Genomic DNA, 21,935 nt, shown 5'->3' with positions numbered 1-21,935 from the left:
CACGATTGTGGGGGGGCGACCCCCGCTGCTGCCCAGCGCTGAATAAACACACCTACTTTACAGCCTTGCAAGTTGTACAGTTTGTTTTCCGCACGCCAGAGCAACTGAGTCTGCGCAAGGACAAGGGGTTACCGGCGGTGACGAAGAGGAGCCACCAGCCTTCATCTCCACGACCCCTGGCGACCACCACGAGAAGGCACTGCGCAAGCGCAGTCGGGAGGAGTTTATGGAACTACTTCTCGGGACTAATTTTAATACGAAGCGGGGATAGGTCATGCATATGTATAGGCGTATGGGGAGACTTTATGTATATGTAACATTTGACTGTATAAATCTGAGACAAGTTGCCGCGTTGAGGCGCGCACGACTCCGGTGGGACCCCCCGCGCTGCCCGGCGCGGAGCAAACACACCTACTGCACAGCCTCGCCGGCCGTGGAGCCCGTTTTCCACACGTCACGGGGCCGCGCAGGCCCGGAGGAGGCCCCGGCCCCCCGCTCCGAGCGGGCGCGGCCAGCGCGGCGGGGCTGAGCGGCGGCGGGGAGCGGCGGGGCGATGGGGCTGCTGGTGCTGCCGCTGCTGCTGCCGCTGCTGCTGCCGGCCGCGCTGGTGCGGGCGGCGGAGCCGGCGGATCCCGTTAGCGCCGAGCGGAGCCTGGCGTGGGGCCCCGGGCTGCGGGCGGGGCTCGCCCTGCCCGTGCGGTACTTCTACATCCAGGCGGTCAGCGCGGCCGGACGCAACTTCTCCCGGTCCCCGCCAGGTACCGTGCGCGGGGGCGGGCGGGGGCGCGGGGCGGAGACCCTGCCCGGGGCTGCGGTGTCCTCGGAGGAGCTGGTGGGAGCTGCCCACCCCTCCCCGCTATCCCTCTGTCCCCTTTTCCCCTTCCCGTCTTCCCTCCTCGCCCCCTCCCGAGCGCTCGCTCTGCCGCCGCCGGTCCCGGGCCGCCCCCCGTAGCGTCCCGCCGGGCCCCGCATCGCCCGGGCCACGCAGGTCCGGCGGTGAGCGGAGCACATGGCCGAACCCCTCCTCGCTTGTGGTGCCGCCTGGTGCCTCCTTCCGTAGAGCTCTGCGCCTCACCCAGAGCCTCCGCTGAACAGTATGGGATTTACAGCAACAAACCAGCAAGCTGCAAGCAAACCAGTGCTCCTGGAGCTAGTGGGTATAAAGAAATCCCAGTACCCTGCTCAGAAGTGTAACGTAACTGTCTTTAATGCTACACACACACCAGTTGCTTAACATGTCTGTCCCGGTCAGCGGCTCTCGGGCTCCGTTACTCTACAGCTGCTCCGCTAAGAAGGAGCATTTTCATCTCGTGGTTACTCGGCACAAGCACCAACCGCCCCATGACGCTTCTAAGGGTGGGGATGGGTTGGTTCTCGCAGTCCAGCACTGTGCCACCAGTCAGCTGTTCTCTGCTGCAAGTTAATTCCATGCACTCTATATTAATAGTTTTAATTTGGAATAAAAATAGCTTTTGCATCGCGGATTTCATAACGAAGATAACCCTGAGGTGCCCATCCAGTGGAATTCCCGTGTTCCTAATTTATACAAGGTAGAGCTAGTTATTTTGCTCTGTATTATTTACTATTTCTGTAGATGGGACTGAGAGGATATCTACCAAGCATGCATGGCCTCTTCGTGTCTTGTAATTAGAAGTCTGCTGCTTGTGAAATGAAAGAATAGACATATATTGTACAGGTTATGTCTTCAGTCTGACAGAACCCTGAATACTTCAGGTCTGGACTTTCTCCAGCTGGTGTTGCAACTTGGTGCTGGATTGCAGTGCAGTTCTGTAATTGCACTGAAGAATGCAACTGCATGCTCACTGCCGGTGAAGCGGAGGCTGAGTTCAGCCACCCAAGGAGAGCCTTGGGTTCACACAGCAGGTTGCTAAAGGTAAAAAGGTGTGAAGCTCAATTGAATTCTCATGCTAGTTTAAATTGTCCAAGATAAACTGATAGGACGTGGGTACTGAGAACCTAGTTTTGACCTCTGTGTGTTCGTGTATGTTAGTATTTGTATTCATAAATTCAATGTCTTTGGAATGTTTCCAGGTCCTGGTGCCATCTGGCATGGAGTGGTCTCCATTCAAACCGTGGCATTCTGTAGCCTCCAAACCCAGCAGTGCATGCATGCTGCCAGCAGGGAAGAGCGGTTGGCTCGGCCCGTGCTAACTGCTGAGCCAAGCCAAGAATTATTCAGGAGAGCGCCAAGGATCCTTTAACAATTTAGCAGCACAGTTGATCATATTCCAGTGCATGAGCACTGTTTACTGTACTCACATAGGCACAGGCTATAAATTGCAATTCTCAAATGATTTTAAATGATCAAATTCTGTTTGTAAAATGTCAGTAAGAATTGCAATTAATAATATTTATTAAGGCGCTGCTTTCCAATATAAACTAAATACATCTTAAAATATCCCTGCTGGGATAGCTACATAAACCCACATTATCACCTCCATTGCACAAATACTGCAATCAGAGCAGGAGAGCTGCAGTTAAGGCTTCCCATTTGTAAAATGTGTCCAAATCTATTAAGTTGTGTTTCATGTGGGTTAGAGTTTCGGTCAAATAGGTCAGTTCTTATTGGTATCCAGTATGGAACTTATATAGGATAATTAGTAGATTTTACATCCAGATAAGTTTTCTGAGTGTGAAGTCTAATCACCAGAACTGATGTGCACCATTGCATGTCACGCAGCAGTTTGGACTACAGGCTGTAACTCTGACCTGTCTTTCTAGGAAGATGTCCAATGATGCAGAATTCACTCATTACCTAGAAAAATGATTCCAAAGATTAAAAAAAAATCACCTGCTGAAAATCTAGCACTTACTTTTAATAGAAACTGCATAGATTTTTTCTTTGGATACTTGGATCATCTTATCCTTCTTGTCAGCTAGGTTTCCCCTAGGTTTAACAACTGCCCACCATGTCTTTATGTACGATTGATCATGACAAAGTTGGATGTTAATTGTTCTTCAGATGACCTACATACTCTGCTAATGAGTATTTTCAAGGCCTCCCAGGTATTCTTGCAGGTTTTACCAAATACTTTCAAAGAGTCGTGGCATGCTTTTTCCAGTACTTATATCAGTGTAGCTAGAGTGCATCTCAGTTACGCTCCCCTTCGTACCTGCAGGACCTCTTTTCAGGTCTTCTATTGACTGCGATGCCTGGGATTTTGTGATGGTCACACAGCTTCCTACCATGACCTGTATTTCTTTGTTCCTGGATAGATGCCCTTGCATCCAACTCTGTTAAAGTATATGCTAATCAAAGGAGCCTGTTTTGCTAAGAGAATCTGTTTTTTCAGCTGCCCCTTTATTGACTCTATTGATTTCAGAGTTTCCGTCTGCAAAAGTAACCCGCAACAATTCAGTAAAACAGTTGAGGAAAAAAACCCTTATTTTCAGATCTTTTAGTTTCTCTTCTGCATACATGTCGGAAATAGGATGACTGGGTTTTTTGTTGGTTTCCAACAATTTGCATGAATCAATACCTTGTTACTTTTTCTTTCCTTCCATCCCTGCATTTCTTCACTCGTTCATCCATGCATGGAATACCTCTTTTGCAAGCTACACAAGAGAAGAAAAAAATGCATAAAGTAAGTTTCATCATCTGGATTTCTTAAAGTGTCCCTTTTTGACTGTGTCTGTATTTTAGTCTCTCTTCAGGACTGGAAAATTATTTTGTACTTAAAATGCTGTCCCAGACAGGTTTTCAGGGTAACACAGAAGTACTAATGGTGATGGTTCAACAACGACACATTTTTATTTTATCATTTCTTTGGATTGAGAGAAACAGAAAACCGTGAGTGAAAGTACCATGGTAACCTTTCTCCGATTTTAAAAAAGAAATCAGGAAAAAGTATGTCAACAGCAACAGGAGACTAGGGAAAACATGAGCCTGCTGCTGAATGGGGCAGGAGACCTCGTGACAAATGGCACAGAAAAGGACAGGGTACTGAAATGCCTTCTTTGCCTTAATCTTTACTGGTAAGACCAGCCTTCAGGAATCCTAGGCCCCTGAGACGAGAGGGAAGATCTGGCACAAGGAAGACTTACCTTTGGTGGAAGGGGATCGAATTAGGGAACACTTAAAAATCTGGACGTACCTAAGTCTGTGGCATCTGATGGCATGAACCCACGAGTGCTCAGGGAGCTGGCTGACATCATTGTGAGGCCATTTTTTATCATTTCTGAAAGATCACGGCAAACAGGAGAAGTTCTGAAGGCTGGAAGAAGTCACATAATATTCAGTCTGAACACAAGAAAACTGACTGTGCAGGTGCTCAAACGCTGGAGCAGATTACCTAAAGAGATTGTGGAGTCTCCATATGCGGAGGTATTCAGAGCTCAACAGGACACAGTCCTGGACAGCCTGCTCTGGCTGATCTGAGCAGGTGAGTTGGACTGGATGATCTCAAGGTCACTTCCAAATGCAACAGCTGTGTGATTCTCATTATTTTGTGTTTCTCCATTATGTTTCTATTATCAAGTGTTGCGTGGTACAACATAATCTTGTGCAGAGCAAAGAAGAGCGGAAAGATATATTTAGAAAGAACCCCACTACTCTCTGAATAGTTCTGGATATCTGGCTCATGGACAGTTTTGAAACTGGCTACAGGATTCAGGCTTATTCAGGGAGGAGAAAGCAAATGGGGAACTAAAATTCATTGTTTCCCAGGACTTTGATGCCTATAATTCTTGTGTTATCAGACAGAAGTTTTAAAACAAACATCTCTGCAATATGTAATCACATTTTGGAAAAAGAACTGCCTTAGGATGCTTTTGATGCAACAAATACCAGAATGCTTAGATGGGGATAAAGCAGTCATGGAAAACCTTCACTGAATGCTATTGAAATTATGTGTCTACAAGTTGTGATTTTTCAAGTCCTTTTATTGCAGATTTCCACAAGGGGAAGACAGTAATTTCAGAAGTATTCCTCTGTAATTTCTTTGTTCTTCCTGTCTTGCATATGTCTGCTAGTGACAATATGGTGCAAGATACTGAGCAGACGTTTGGTTTCAAGGTCAATCTATGGCCCATTTATGGCCTATGATCATACCGCCATTCTTGTATTATCTTTTTATTTCTCTTTATGCCATCTTGAAAGCTAATCAGTAGCTAGATGTGAAAAATATATGAAGGGGCAAAACTGCTCTTCTCTGATGATGACTCTGCTTGCAGATACACCAAAACAAGTTGGGGAACTCCAAATTGGGAGCCAGTCTGAATCAATTCTACTCACATAGATCCAAGCTGTAGAGATCCAAAGCTGTGACAGTCTTAGATCTAAACCAATATATCATTCCTAGACATTTTTCTGGAGTTTAGGTCCATTAGCATTGCTTGAGCTGTACTTCTACTTGCGTAAGAAAATGTTACGCTGAATAACATGTATCTTCAGCCTACCACCGAAGCAAGCAAGGAGGTGTCCATTCCATCTGGAGCAACCTTAACACTCTTCTACTTCTCAGAAGTGCACTTCTGGAAATCATTCTGGACTGATACTTAATCTACCCTGGCTTCTCAGGGTAGAACTGCTAGGTGCTGAAGCCAATATTCTGCATTCCGTAGTTGGTGGGCATGCTGCTTGCTGCACTGGCATTCGAAGGACTGATTCATTTGATTTCTTCAATATGTTGTCAAGTGAAGGTATTCTCACTTGCGTCTTGGCATCTTCAGCTGGCATGGACTTTGAATAGTAAGGAAACTGAGGGATGATTACAAATAATCCACATTAAAACACAAAGCGGAACAGGGGGTGTGTTTAGCTGTGAGAGATTCTTCTGCTCACAGATACTGACCTTGTGCTTATGGATTGAGGGATCGACTCCGACAACAATGTCTGGAAGAATCTGAGTTACTCAGGGTAACTGTTCTTTCTGTGAAGGGGCATGACATGTCAGGAAATACATGTCTGAAATCATAAGGGTTCTGCCTCATTTAATCTGGAAACTCTTGCACGGTAGTTGACTTGAATCCAATTTCAAGACCCAGTGCTCTAAGGAAGACATGATTGATTGTTAAATGACTGTTATACTTAACACATCAGGGCATTCATTTGCGGTTGCAAAGTATATTAAAATATGGATTGCATAAAATTAACTCTATCATTTAATGCTGTTGAGACACATTCAAATTTTAGTAACATCTTGATTTTATCTGCATTTTTTTCAATTTCATTTCTGTATACTGCTTTGTGGTAACCTGCATTACATTTGTTTGGTTTGCAATGCTTAGACTATAACATTTTGTGAATAATCTGTCCCCCTCTTTTTTGAAGAATAAAATTTATGACAACCATTTGTGGCAGAAATAAGGGAATATAACGGATTTATGTTTATGCATGCTCATGTTGTCGACAAAATATTCCATGCCCAGTTAAAAAGACACAGTGCATTAGTGATGACATGCTGGTGATCATTAAGCACAGGTCAGACATATCGAGGAAGCGTCTCTACTGTTATTCTCTTATCCCTGCTTTTCAGTAGCTGGGACTTTAAATTTGCAAGACAGTCAGCAGCAGCCCAAAGGTGAACAATTTGTATCTGACTCCTGCATGCTGTAACTGCCTTTCCACGAGCTGGCAAGTATTCTTTTCTCCTGTTACTTTAACTTGGTTTCCTATTTTTCTTACTCTAGAGGAATTCCTCAGAGCACTAACTTGAAAACTTAATATGGAATCACAGAATGGTTTGGATTGGAGGGGACCTTTAAAGGTCATCTAGTCCAACCCCCCCGCCATGGGCAGAGACACCTGAATTTAATATTAAACCTAATCTTTGCTTCAAAATAGTGTTAGCCTTTCCTTCTGTCTTGTAATCATTACTTAACTTTTTACCTCCACCTACAGGTTTTCCTTTTATTGGGTGTGTGATGGTCAAGAAAATTTGTTAAGATGATCTTCCTTCACTGGAAATTAATTTTACCAACTTGGTATAATAAAAAAATGTTTAGTGCAAAGTTAAATTAAATTCCGTGGACTTAATCCAGTAGAGTTTGCGCTCCCCTTTATTTCATATATGTGGTTCTAATAGTTTAAAGTGCTTTTATCTATTTTTATTTTCCTCTTTTCAGGAAGAACACAGTTTAAGGTGATAATTAAAGCACTTTCTCCAAAAGAAGTCACCAGAATTTACACCCCTCGCCCTTTGGATAGAAATGATGGCACATTTCTTATGCGATATCGAATGTATGGAAGTGTCAGAAAAGGATTAAAAATTGAGATACTTTATGGTGATCAGCATGTAGCTCAGTCTCCTTATATTTTGAAAGGTAAGGGTACTTTTTGATTTGATGTAATGTATGATGGTAGTGACAGAAATGCTATGGACTAATTTACTGCTGGAGGAAGGGGTGCGAAATTAGAGTTTTGTTTGCCCTTGTTCGTGTAGTTTCCTTACAAATGTTCTCCCGATACAGAGAAGTGAGCAATCACAATCTCTGTGCATTGCCAAGTTACAGGAGCCGGTGTTAAGGTGGTGCGCCTGGACGTCTCCTCTTCCATAAGGAAATGGATCTCTACAGATGTGGTAGGGAATAAGAGAGCAATGCTTGTATTTGTGCTGTTTTCAGGCAGGTATTCACTTTAAACATTCTGTTATTTTTATCTAAAGTAGAAAATATTACCTGCAAAAGCAAGAGATTTGTGTAGTTCCCAACACTTTATTTTTCAAATGTCTGTGATTTCTAAAAAGTGTGATCCTTCATAACAAGACAACAATATTTCTTTAACCAGACAATATTTAACTTCCTTTCCATTAGACCAGTTTAATTCAGAGTAGGTCTTACTATGGAAGAACTGTTTAAAAGCAGGGAAAACAAGGCAAATTATTCTTTTATTCCAGATCTGCTGCTTTAAGTTCCTTCTCTTGTTCTCAAATGGGCAGCTGTTTAGCAAAGAAAAAGATAATGTAAAGTTACTTCTCTGGAGAGTCTTGTTTCGGTTCACCACTACTTCTTCTAACCAGAATTTGGTCATGTTTTTTTTTAATAAAATTTCCTAAATACAAACTTAGAAATTACTTCAAACTGAAATGAAACTGTTCTGAGTCCTCAGAGTAGTAGTATGCCTTCTTTTTGCTGGTGCACATTTGCCAACAGCCATGAACCGATGACACAGGACAGAACCCGTTTTGATCAGAAGTCCACGAAATAAGGGTTTTTTTCACATTGTACGAGGCTCTTGCTTCTACCTAAGCTCTCCGCTTCAAAAGGACAGGAAGAATAGTTGATTATACATAAAAGAAAACACCTTATGCTGGAGGTAAAGACTACCGTATCAAAGTTCAGAATTGGGCTAAAATTGAAAGTAATACCTGAGCTTTGCTAGTTATGGACAGTTAGAACAATTCTGAATACCCTGTGTGGTTGACAGGTAGCACAATAATGGAGCTTCATTTTGCAGATGAATTCTACCCTGATAACAAAACCCCTAGTATTTTAGTTTCTGAAAAAAGAGAAGAATGTTGCTATTTTCTTAATTACACTGCTAAAACCCAGAAAAGTTTAGGGAGGATGATTTCCCAGGAAAACCTCAGAAAACTTGGAATAAAAATGTCAAGCCACTGTAATGTCTACATTTATATGCCCACGTGTTTGGGGAATTATGATTGATGTAGAATCAGAAATACAGACCCTCAGTGCTTTGTTTTCTGCAGGACCAGTTTATCATGAATATTGTGACTGTCCTGAAGAAGACCCTGAGATCTGGCAGAATGTTATGTCTTGTCCATCTCAAGAACCTCAGATTACAAAAGACTTCGTTTCTTTTCCCACCATTGACCTTCAGCGAATGCTTAAGGAAATCACAACAAAGTTCAGTCAAACAAGAGGTGCCATTGTTCATTACACTATTCTCAATAATCAGATCTACCGTCGCTCCTTAGGGAAATATACAGACTTCAAAATGTTCTCTGATGAGATGTTCCTGTCACTGGCAAGAAAGGTACCAGTTTTGATCATGTAAGACTATTGAGCCATGCTCTAATGTGGCAAGACTGCATTTGTTGTTGTATCTTCAGGTTTAGAATTCCTGAAGTATGATTTGGCTTTTGTTTTCTCATCAAGATGACAGTGTGTCTTAGGGATAACATGTGGGGGCTAACCTTAACAGTAATGAAATTGCTAGGAAAGCTTCAGGGGCTAAGGCCCGACTCTGCGAGCCTTTTCCTGGCATCTATGAGTGTTCTTTTCGTACTTGCTTGCAGGGCAGAAACTTGAAATTCATACCTTAAGCCTGGCTAAGTGTATTAACTATCTAGTAGTTATATTGATTCTTCATGACATAAGAGAACCGAGGAATATGTGCAAGAGTGACAAACAGCTTCTATCTTTGTGGTACTGTCCTTTCCTGGCTATATCTTTAGGTTCGTCTTCCTGATGTGGAGTTTTATCTCAATGTTGGAGATTGGCCAGTTGAGTATCGGAAAGCTAACGATACACCTGGGCCTATACCTGTCATTTCATGGTGTGGCTCTGTGGATTCAAGAGATATAGTCCTTCCAACGTATGATGTAACCCACTCAACTCTTGAAACCCTGCGGGGAGTCACAAACGATCTGCTTTCTATTCAAGGAAATACAGGTAAATTAGAGATGGTGGATTTAAAAAAAGAATTGGTAAATTCCATCAAGGAAGCAAGTTGCATTCAAATAATGTGTTTAACTTCACAAGTGCCTTAGGTGGTCTCTTAATACAGGCAGGTTAGTCTTCACTAGTTCTAAACACTTTCAACACTGCTGCTAAGCAGGTGTTTAATACAGATTTAGAGCCAAAATTTGAGAAGTCTAGTTTACAATAATGGTGAATTTTAACTTAAAGGTATCCAAAAGGTAGCTACTGTGACCTGTCAAAAGAAAAGTAAATGTAATTAAAAGGCCTTTCTCCTTTGTGAAGGGCCTGAATATGTGCCTTCCAATCAAATAGTAAACCTTTTCCTGACAGTGATGTGGCCCAGTGTTCTGTTTACACAAAAATGAATTTGAATCCTGAAAGAAGTAACCTAGTACTGTGCTTCAGCCTCTTTCAAATAAGAAAATATTGTCTGTCTAAAAAAATACCTCAGAGTGGGATCTTCTGAATTGTTTTTCTAGCTTTGAAGGAAGAATCAGTTTTACTGACAGGTATCTTCCCCCCCTCCCCCCCCAAAACTCATGAATACTTAGGGATAGACAAATGGCATGAACAATACTTAAGGAGTAAAACTTGAGTGAGGTCATATTTCTTTTTATTTGATTTGTTCACAACTTCTCTTTCCTTTATTAGTTTTTTAATTAAATATTTTAATTAAATTATCAGTTTGAAACACTCTATGTTTACTGATTTAGTACAGCTGCTTTTCCAATTAGGGGAGACAGTAAGAGCCTACTCCAGTTTAGTACGTCCTTTAAGGAAATTGCCAGCAGAAGGATGAGGAAGGACGTAGTTAATGTTTTTAAAAGCAGGCAATAAGCAGAGATTAAGTCTTTCAGGCTCTTGCTAAGTATCTTGAGGACACAGTATAGACATTTTTTTCCTTTTTAAGTCATCATTAAGTGATTCCTCAAAGACCTAACTAAATTACTGGGTAGCAGAAGTGGATTTTACTAAAGAAATTTGCCTCTTGTGTCAGACTTTATGGATGGAGAATTACTTTAATTATTAGTATTTTACTTACATAATTTGATTATAATCCCTTATGTAGCTTTGAAGATATTTCAAGTTATTTAAATATAAAATTGTTGAGTGGAAAAGCAATTATCTGATTTTCCTTTTATGAGTAGCTCAGTTTCTCATCACAAAATTCAAGCCAGAACTGGGAGTTTAAACCCTGTGATTAATAAGTGATTATGGCTTTGCTATGAGAAATCATGCCTGTTTTACCATGTCTCTGGGAGTAATGCCACTGTCATAGCAAGTTCCTTATTTGCACTAAATGTATCATGAACGTTTCATTACTGTTTGCTTTTATCTTATCACTCAATGCTTGTAGGCCCATTCTGGGACAACAAAACTGAGCGAGCTTTATTTAGAGGTCGGGACAGCCGAGAAGAACGTCTCCATCTTGTCAAGTTATCCAAGGAAAATCCAGAACTACTAGATGCTGGAATAACAGGATATTTCTTCTTCAGAGAAAAAGAAAAAGAGCTGGGAAAGGTTCAGCTGATGGGCTTCTTTGACTTCTTTAAGGTAGCAAGCAGAATACAGTCTTGGATTAATTTTGTTGTCAAGTTCTTACCAACTGAAAAGACAAGGCTTACTTTTTCTAATTCCGTTCAGTAAACAAAACAATTATGCTAAACTGGGACACTAGTCCATGCGGGTCAGATAGACCACCTGTTATCAAAGTCATAGTGTGACACAGTTCTGAAGAAAGCCACTATACTTTTTTTGTGGAGTCCCTTGGAGGTCATTTTTTTTTAAATAGATTGAGAAATTTCATTTCTCACCATCAGAGTTTCTCTTATTGGGGGTAAATACAAAAACAATGGACACAACTTGTGTCCACTGCAAGTACATTACAGAAGTCAGAAAGAGTCCTTGTAGTAAGAAGTTAGAAGAAGAGGTGGTTGTTTTTTGTTGCACTTTAACACACAAATACCATTGCAACAGAGGTACAAAAATTAAGGGCACAGAGTCCTGTAACAAGCATTGTAATATATGGCAACTGAAGTTCTGTTCCAGAGATTAATATATCAGAAATGCTGTAACAGCCAAGAGCATCTGCCAGAGCAGTACATTCATGGTTACTTTTAGTATAATGTTTCAGATTATTTTATATAATAGTGTAAGTTTCAGATTATTATACATAATAATATAATTTTAAGTCAGAATAAAATGACTCTTTTTGAATTTAAGTATAGATTAGTTTTATTTCCTTCTCAGCTGTACCCCTTGCTCCATTCCAGATCACTTTAATAGAATACCCATCAGGCAGTTCATGTGACACAAAGGTTCTTGACTGTCAGCCTTGGGTTGAAAACAAATCGTTTTTCCATTATGTTATCCAGAACACCATGAAACTGCACCTGCTTAACACTAAAACGGGTTTGAAGTTGAGAATCGATAAACACAATTACATCTTGCCTGTGAAAATAATCTTTTATGCAGTCAGTGTTCCTATTCTGATTCAAAACGATTCACCTTTTTTCCTCTATCTCCATACTGTAGTACAAATACCAGGTGAATGTAGATGGGACCGTAGCAGCTTACAGGTTTCCATACCTCTTGCTGGGTGACAGCCTAGTATTGAAGCAAGATTCCCAGTACTATGAACACTTTTATATTGGATTAAAACCTTGGAAACATTATGTTCCAGTTAAGAGAAACTTAGAGGACTTGCTAGAGAAAATAAAATGGGCTAAGGTAAGTTCCACTACTAATTCAAGTTCAAAATGATAAACAAACATGTAAATTTGTCTTAATACTCTCTTCTTTTTGTATTTCCACATACATACTTTGCATGAACTCTGTTGAGATCCTGGGATAAAGGAAGTACATTTTATTGTCAGTGTAAGATAGGAAGGCCTTAATTCAAGTAACCATCTCTAGTCGGGGAGGTACTTAAGAATTCGTTTTAGGTATGTGCAGAAGTGTTTCATGTGTCAGAGCCTTAGTATACTGACTAATGCAGGTAATTTTCAACGAAATGCCCAGAATCCTAGATACTGTGTAACTGATTCTATCACTTTCTTTAGGTCCTGACTAGAACAGAAGTCTCTGCATGTTCTGTTTGAATGTACAAAAAATTACTGCTCTGTAACGTGCTCAGAATGCCTGGATTCTGTAACCAAACAAACTGATCTAATTCTGTGATTGAAAATTTTCAAAATTGTGCGATTATCCATGAAAGTTGTTATTGATAGCCCTAAGGTCCCAGTTGTGACCATATAAGTAATCCAGTATTTAAAAGAAATCTGCAGTTTAAAGTGTGCCTTTACAGCCTACCAGTAATTGCACATAAAGTTACAGATTTGAATAGCCCCTTTAATAAAACTTCTAATGCCAGGCTCACTGATTGCTCTATTATTAATTCATTTTGTCTCAATTTTCCAGGAGAATGATGAAGAAGCAAGAAAAATTGCTAAAGAAGGACAATTAATGGCAAGAGAATTACTGCAGCCTCACAGGCTTTACTGCTACTATTACAAAGTGCTCCAGGTTAGCAGAATAGATCACTTTTTTAATAGATTACTTTCTCCCAACTGCTAATGCTATCGATGCTACAAATTTCAGTCCTTACTTGTATCAGTAGCAGACACACGTCATATTATTCACAGGAGATCAGTGTGAAGAGCTTTGCTAAAACTTGCTTCATCATTAAAGAGGCGAGCTGACGTAATAGTTGTTTCACAGAATCAGAGATTGTATTTGTTTTGCTCCCATCCCCACAGTCAGACCTGTTTTCAGTGTCACTTGGTATGTGATTTCTAATAGACATAGCAGATAATCTGTACACAACTTTCTTCCTTTTTCCCTTCATACTTATTCCCTCATAAGCTACTCCACTGTATTAGAAAACAATGAATACATGGAAAAGAAACTCTGAAAGTATGGCTAGTAGAGTGGCAAGGGGTGAAGCAGGCCAAATAGCCATTTCTTCCCTGGGAGATGCAAATCTCTAGTGAAAGAAGTTTCTGTTCTCTGAAGGTACTAATTTCTTTTTCCTGTTTTGCTGTGCAGAGTTACATCGCAGCTTCAGCAAGCACAGGTTGACACCAAGTTTGGAACTGTTCACTGTACAGAAATGACAGCATTATCTGGATAAAGTGGTTAGAGGCACAAATAATGACAATATTCAAATTACCATTAATAATAGGACTGGGGAAAACATTAAAGGAGGTTTTCAGAGGCAATGTAGCCTATTAGTAGGTGTGTTCTAAAGACAGCTTGTAAACAGGTTGTAAACAATGACATAAGGAGCCTGGATAAAGGCAAGCTTGTGAGTGGAAGGGAGGAGGAAAATTCTGTTTCATGAATTATACGTTAGAGCTTATAACATTCTTAAATGTTGTTTACATATTTCAGAAATACGCCAAACGCCAAGCCAGCAAACCTGAAATACGGGATGGAATGGAACTTGTACCTCAGCCTGATGACAGAGACTCAGTGTGCAGTTGCCACAGGAAAAAGCCTTTAAGGGAAGATCTATAACTGTACCAGATGGAGGAAATCACCCACTTACAATGCAAGGATTTGAATAGGAATTAAGCTGTGAAATCTAAGACACTTACGCACTAGCAAACATTCTTAGTTATGTATTCTTCTTCTATTTGCATACCCTTTTTCACACTGACTATGATCTACAACGTTGGTTCCCACAATTCTGTCTCCGTGACCACCACCAGACAGATACTGAACCTTAATGGGGAGCGTCTAGGGGATTTCTTTGATGTACTGCACCATCAGGAAGAAGAGCACAGTGCTGCTCGTGTTCCAGCTGGGACCTTGTTACCAAAGTTTTATGAGGAACCAGTCATCCACAAAAGATCTTCCATGAGTCAGTGTGAGTTACTCTAAAGGAGCATTTGCAACATACTAAAACAGCATTATGATTTCTTCATAAAGTTTACCTCAGTGTTAGATTGTTTCTTGTATACAAAACAATTTTCTAACTAGACGATGAAAATTAATATTTGAGATTTACAGATACCAAATCTGGTGTTGCTTTGAGATTATTTTGCAGTCTATGATGGATAACAGAATAGAGAACATGATATAATATTTGTCGATTTCAGAGGAAAATGGAGAGGAGGGGGACAGATCAGAATATTATTTTTATAAGCACCAGAATTAAATGTTGCTTTAAAGCAGACTCTGTAGCTATCACAATCATAGTGCTTTTAAGTGCCAAGACACCACTCTGGAGACCTGTTCCCTGCCAGTGACCGTGTCTGTGAATATAGGCATTGATCCAGAAAAGGACTTAGGAACTACAGGTGAGGCCAGGTGAAATACTGGTGTCTTAGTTCAACAATACAGTCTACAGTATTCTAGGCTACTGGAGTATTCGCACATATGAAATTTGTTACTAGAGTTTTAGACCACCTAGGTTTAACTTCTGTGTAGACCTGAGGATGCCACCATCTTTTTCACTCGGGTTCATGAACTACTTTTTCCTGTGCCTAAGTCCCTAGAGAGTTCTTATTCATTTTCTGAATTTAGATCATACCTAACCTTATACTGAGATCAGACAGCAGATCAGACTTCATTGCTTCGGTTCAAACATATGACAGAAAAACCTATGCAGTGCTTTCTATGTAATAGTCTAGGGGTTAGAGACCATGCTAAGCAATTGGGAAGCCAGTCAGCCTCCTTGATTTGATTCAAAGCCATTTTTCCAGAGAGTGCCTTAGCTCCAGACTGGACAAAACGTCTTCAGGTCTTCCACTGAAGTTGTGCAGCCATGAAGCTAACAATACAAAATTCATAGGGCCAGAAAGAGCTTGTCATACATACCATTGCAATAAAGTCTACTTTGGGTGGGGCAGAGGAAAAATCCTAGTCCCTGATGTGGCTCTCAGTACATCTGCTGATTTTTACCCAAGTTTGTCTACTTCAAAATGCGTAAGCAGTTCGGGAAGGAGACACCAAGACCAATGCCCACAAGCACCCATTTCTGTCCTCTGCATTTTTGTCTTGGCTAGTGTAGCCTGCCTGAGCAGCTTCCTACTCAGCTACAATCAGATGTCGTTCATGGATACCAAATTCTCCCTATGCAAAAAGGAATGGAAGCGTGTTAAGACTGTGGACTTCTCTAACTGCTTAGGTGCCCAAAGCTTGGTGCTCTACACCTCATGCAGGCTTCATTCTTGGTTCTACACTGCAAGTTACTCTCATAAAATACATAAAACAAAATTTCTGCACTAGAACAGGAAGAAATACTAGATTTTTCAGTATGCTAAATATGGAAAGAACTTCAGGTTTCTGAAGAGGTTAATGCAACTGTCCATCAGTCCTTTATTACGTTATGCTGGTTAAGAAAAAACCTGGAACATGTTGCTCTACCCATCATCCTCTTTGTTCTGGTTTTAACACTAATACGTATAGTGGTTGTACTTTTATTTAGCGTGACAATCAGTCCTAGAACTTCAGGCCATAAATACGTGTTCAGCTCATCTGACAAAATTTTCTACATTAAATTTCAGGAACAGGGTTCCATTGCTGAAGCTGGGACTTAAAACTGTGTGTGCTCCTCTTTCCTTCCCTCTGTGCAGTCATTTTTACTGTACGGTACGATCTATTTTGTGATATTATCCATTATACCATGTGCATTTTATATACACCAGTATTTGGAAGCGGTGTGCTCAGCAAACACAATTAAGCATACCAGATTGTTGAAGCAACAAAGTCTTCCACCTCTCACACACATATTTCAATCCAAAAGTCCAAATTTATGTGTTTATATTTTAAGAACAGGGAACAGGGGGAGTCATGGTGCATACATTAGGCTTCTTTGGAAATATATGTGTAGGAAAACTTGCCTGGTTTGAGACAGAAACTTGAAGAAGAATCAGATAAAATTTAAATGGTCGTGAATATAAATGTGAATATTTCATCCTTCTTTTCTTCCCTCATAAAGAGGAAAAAAACTATTCTAAATTCTCTGCCAAAAAACCTCCTTGCTTTTAGTAATAAGAATCCCTTCAAAGCAAAGACTAGTTTGTCACAGAATGCCTTACAGATGCTTTTATAGCTTAGAGGCAAGAAATATCCTGAAAAACATGAATACATTCATCTTCCTGCCAAAATTAAAAAACAGTAGAGACATGGTAGAACTTTCATTAAAAGTGCTTAGTAATTTGAGAAAATATGTTTCAATTTATGACTACAGATCATCCAAAGATAAAAGAAGGGAAAGCAAAGCCTGTCTTCTTTCCATTGGTGGTACTATTTAGATTGTCATGAACAGCAGTTGTAACAATGGCCCCTCCAGGCCAGAGAAGATGTTTGATCTATTTTAGTTTGATGACAGGATGATATTCATTGCACTAGTGTGTTACAGGAATTGCTAAATATTCAGTAAAACCTGTTTGTACCAGTGAAGTATAATACATACAATACACAGTATTTTTAAGTGACATACGTACACTAGAGTTTCTATTATTCTATAGTAGTTCTTGAACAGCAACTATCTCTTGTACACCTAGCAGTTGGTGGTAATTTTAAACACTAGTTATCATACCACTACTGAATTTTGCTACAGTAATTTCAGCTTTTTATGTGCAACATAGGATGTAATATAGAGAGTAAAATATGTCCTGTTTTCATCAATGGAAGTCTGTAGAACTTGTCGCTGATGTTGCAGACAAGTTTATGTGTTGAAATAGTATGTCCTAGAGTCCACGGCCAATATTTTCAAACATAGGAATCTAGATAGAAGTGATCTGACTTCCAAAAATGTTGGCCATGCAGAGCCTTTACTTAAGGTTCCTCACTTTCAGATCCCTTTAACTTTAACAGTCATTTCATACAGTGAACACTCCAGAAAATTAGTCCTTTTATGTTATATCATATACATGTCCTAATATATTTAGGCAGCCACATTTGGAACCACTCACCCAACTTCAAGTTCGTCTTGAAATGAGAGTCAGTAAATCATGATATGTTGAACATAAAGGAGATAGATGAAAATTCAGTACATTTTTAGACTGTGTTTTTTGAGATTTACCTCAAAATAACTAATATATTAGCTTCATGACAGTATTGTGCCAGGTCCACCTTACAGATTCATAATTAAAAACCCCCTATAATCAAAGCTTGCCTGATGGAATGTTAGATTCAAGCATCCATCCTGGGAAGCATACGCCCAACACTTGTTACATTAGAAACTAAATGATTTAGTTAGGGAGGAGAGCTGTCAGGGAAAGCACATCACCTGTTTGAGCACGTTTGAGAAGCTTGCAAAGAAATGATAGTGAAAAGAAACATTACTTAAAACTGTGATATTATCAGCTCCTTTACTACTTCAGGTTTTCAAAAATGTTTTCTGTAAGGGCAGTGATGAAGTGCAAGATTTTATATAAATATGTTATTGTTTAAGTTCACAGGATTTAACCACTAAAACCTTCTTGTCTGTGAATAATTTTATAGCATTTTAATGAGGCTATATGAGTACTAGTGCTTGGCTTTTGCTTTGGGTTGTTAATAAGGTAAGAAAATCTATACTGTAGAAAGTTATGGAACTAATTTTGCATTTTGCTGTACGAGTAAGGGAAAAAGGATTATTTTGCATGTCTGTTTGAAGATATTTGAGACATGTGTAGCACATACCATAACTGAGTCCCATCATGTGAGTGGTGATTAGCAAGTGTGGCTAGCAGGTCAAGGGCAATGTTTCTTCCCTTCTGTTTGGTAGTTGTGAGACTGCAACTGGACTACTGTATTCCATTTTGGACTCCCCTATACCAGAAATATATTGACATAGCGGAGCAGATTCAGCTGAGGACCGCCAAGGTGATAAAGGGGCTGGAGCACATGAAGTACAAGGAGAAGCTGAGTGAGCAGGGTTAGGTCAAAGGGAGGGTGTAGAAAAGATGAAGCCAGACTTCTCGGAGGAGCACAGCAGAAGGCCTACCAACAACGGCCACAAGCTGCAACATGGGAAATTCCGATTAGATAAGGGAAAAAAAAATCTTGATGCTGATATCCCCAAGGAGATGAAGCTTGGCCTACAGGACCTCCAGATGTTCATTGTTCTATGTTGTATTCATACAATAAGCATGCATCTCGTCACATAGCAGGAGAATAAAATCATCCAGCTCTTGGGTGTCTCCAAGAGGTGATGTAGCCCTTCTGTGCTGACACTTTTGGTACTATTCATGTTTGTGTCTCCCTTGATAATACTAAGGTTTTGCAGATATTTTAGTGTTGGGTTACAAGGCTATAAAATTATATATTAATATTATATATTATTGCTATATATTATCACAATATACCATAGTCATGCAGTACACAGAGGATTCGACAGAAATAGGATACATTGATTTGGCTTTATGTGCTTGGACTGATTGAAAGAACTGCTCTTTCAAGAATCTGAATGTACACTTTACCTGTGTGGGATAGTTACAAAAGATTTTTTAGTACAGTTATGAACCATCAGAGTAATTAGTTTTAAGCAATCATTGGGAATATTAATGTACTTTTTAAGTTATACATACACTTAAGTGCCCAGCATACTCTGTAGGCCACTGGTGAATGAGCATGACATATTCCCATCCCACTCCCAACACTAAAAAAAATCGGTCAGGATCCATCTGTACCACAGATTTACAATGTAGCATAGAGATACTCAAGACAGCTCAGCAGAATACCAGAAGGGCGTACCTGAAAAAGCACAGAGCTTCACATGGTTACCTTCCTGCTGAAAATGCATGGAATACATTATTCTGTATGGAGCCTGTGTAAAAGCCAATCAATTCAAGCTATACCATGAGACTGTGATTTCCACTATCACTTATGGCACTCAGAGAGGTTGTTTAGCACTAGCAGATGCTGTTGTTTACCTTTGGGTCAACAGTAAGCACACTTCCAGCTACTCTTTTTCTCCCAAAATGTCTAGCCAAGCTGTTATACCACTCCAACTGTAGAGATATGCCACCTTATTATGACTAATAGTGAGGGTAAACCAGAATGGTTGCTACCAAGTTAGCATCCTGCAGGTCTGACATCTGATTTCATCTTGCATGTTACTCTCGCCAAATTTTTCACTGTTGCAACAGAAAGAGATTTGAGTATTTTATTATTTTTAACATGGAAATCTGCTGGCAGTTGAAAACAGTGTAGAGCGAAAATTGATTTTGTTTCCAAGTGATGATGTTTTTGCTCCTATGCTCAAAACCGTCAGCTGTTACCTCAGGAAGAAGGTAAGTTTATCAGAACAGTTAATTTCATTTAATGAATTAAAAAAAAAAATATTCAAACAATAAAATCCCAAACCAAACCAAAAAACCACTCTGCTTGTAAACGATGTTACTCTTTTAAAGATAAGGTGGCTGTTACAGATACTTTGGTATATTCTTTGTAGTGGAGGCAAAGCATGAAGTGAACTTTATAAGCAAAATAAGTTTTAAGGGATACTTCAGAATCATCTATACTGTATTACTGTACACTGATAGTGAACTCCAAGATTAGATAATTCATAACAGTGAAATTAAAAGTCAGGGTTATACAATAAGATTTTATCCACTAAAATATAAGACACAGAAGAATCAATAAAATACCGTATCTCTGACATAACCACTCAAATAAAATCCTATAGATTCCACTCATTCTGGCCTGTGTCCTTAAGATAGTTTACTTACACTGTTTGGTAAGGCAAGTCATTTAAAAAATGTCAGGAACATATGTTGCTGATAGAAGCTGCATGTCTGCCAGTAAATTCTGCTTTCTTCTGCCCTATGAACAAAGCGGAAGACTAAACCCCGCTCTCCGACTCCAGCATGCCTTTTCACACCACAACCATTCCATCTTATTTAAAGACTTTGGCATTTCCTCCATTCCCTGAAAGATTCACTTGTGTCTGTAAGGTAATCAGCAGTCACACTGATTCAAAACTTCCTGTAACTGAACCTGAAAAGTAGGTGTAAATTTGAAATACAAGATTTTTATTTAATTATTGTTTCACTCTTTATAAAAACCCAGGCATTTAAAGGTGGTACAGATCACATAGATGTGACTTCGTAACAGATCGCAAATATTTGGCAATACTTAAACGCAAGCGGTACATATATAAGATGCAGAGTAATTAAGAACAATTCTCAAGAAATAGTTTCTAAATTCTGATTGCCTGCAGGAAAATAAATTTTCCTGTGATAAAACATTGTAAAAAATGTGAATTGGTCCCAAGGATCCAGAAAAACTGCAACTTTTTCCTGACTATTAGTTATAATGCGTGTATAGTGAATCATTTACTGGAACTAAGACCATGGCTATTGATGTTCACTGTTTTGCAAGATAATGTGTTTCGCTCATCACAGTTCCATTCCAGTCACAGAAACACACATTAGCAATTGGATCTTTTATTTCAAAATGAATGGAGACAGGAAAATTAGCTTTTCCCTGTAAAACTTGAACCAATCAATTCAAAACAGGCAATCTGTGCACTGGAAGATGCCAATTTGAATGAGGTCTCCTCTAGGGACAGTTACTGTCGTATGCCTGTTCAGGAACCAAATGAAGTGAAATCTTGGGGAAGTCCTTCATGAACACACAGCTCTAAGTACCATTAGCAAACAAATTCAACATTTACTTGAATCTGATGATTAAACTACCCTTGTAAGCAGTAGGTGTTTTCTCCATTCCAGTCACAAGACTATTACTCCAAAGCCAAACAATTCTTTTACTCATAAGTTATCACCTTCAGCCTTCTCAAGCAGCTATAGTCCACTATCAAATGTGTTTGCTGTATTAATTTAATGTTAAGTTACACCCTGCTTTGATGACATCCACTAATGTGTAATAGTTGTTGAACTGGATCTGTTAAGTAGGTTACTAGGTGCAGTTGTCATCAGTTCTTTGATGGATTATCTTGTTAAGGAAGCCATTATAAAATCACTTCTGATGGGGAATACAAATTATACTCCCATAGAAAGGCCTCATTCTGGTCCCATTAGAGTAAATGGCATAGGATTTTTGCTGAGTGCATTCATATTTGTTAGAAAAAATAAGGTCTAGAAGGTTACCTGATCCAATGAAAAAAATTGAGGGAAAAGCACCTACTGTTCATAGGCAAATGAAAAATTAGTTTGAATATTTTTAGATTTGAGACACAGGACATCTAAGACTAGCTAAGCAGATTCCTGTTTCTAGGGACTTAATGTCTTGACAAGTTGTCCCCTAAATCAATACCCTTGAATCACTCCATCACTTGTCAAGGCTAACTAAAAACCTAAAGCAAGTAAGAAATGGTACGCAAAACTGGCAAAGTTATGGAGAAGAAACTCAAA

General features: G+C 39.7%; 1 protein-coding gene across 2 annotated transcripts; it reads left to right on the top strand.

The window, feature by feature from the left end:
* The first annotated feature begins 544 nt into the window (after positions 1-544).
* On the top strand, positions 545-14,142 carry POGLUT3 (protein O-glucosyltransferase 3). 2 transcript variants are annotated; one of them, XM_086481789.1, is made up of 9 exons: positions 641-758; positions 2,639-2,680; positions 7,135-7,284; positions 8,670-8,956; positions 9,378-9,594; positions 10,982-11,178; positions 12,160-12,354; positions 13,045-13,149; positions 14,017-14,142. In XM_086481789.1, the coding sequence occupies exons 2-9, from the start codon at positions 2,677-2,679 to the stop codon at positions 14,140-14,142; spliced, it is 1,281 nt and encodes a 426-aa protein (XP_086337915.1). In that variant the 5' UTR covers positions 641-758; positions 2,639-2,676. The 2 variants fall into 2 exon arrangements, with proteins under 2 accessions (XP_086337914.1, XP_086337915.1); XM_086481788.1 differs by lacking the exon at positions 2,639-2,680 and having other exon boundaries at positions 545-758; positions 7,087-7,284.
* The last annotated feature ends 7,793 nt before the right edge of the window (positions 14,143-21,935 follow it).

This window comes from Leptosomus discolor, chromosome 1 (assembly GCF_034619465.1).
Source record: "Leptosomus discolor isolate bLepDis1 chromosome 1, bLepDis1.hap2, whole genome shotgun sequence".
NCBI classification, from domain to species: Eukaryota; Metazoa; Chordata; class Aves; order Leptosomiformes; family Leptosomidae; genus Leptosomus; species Leptosomus discolor.
The sequence above is the reverse complement of the archived record's forward strand: the minus strand, read 5'-3'. Positions and strand labels throughout refer to the sequence as shown.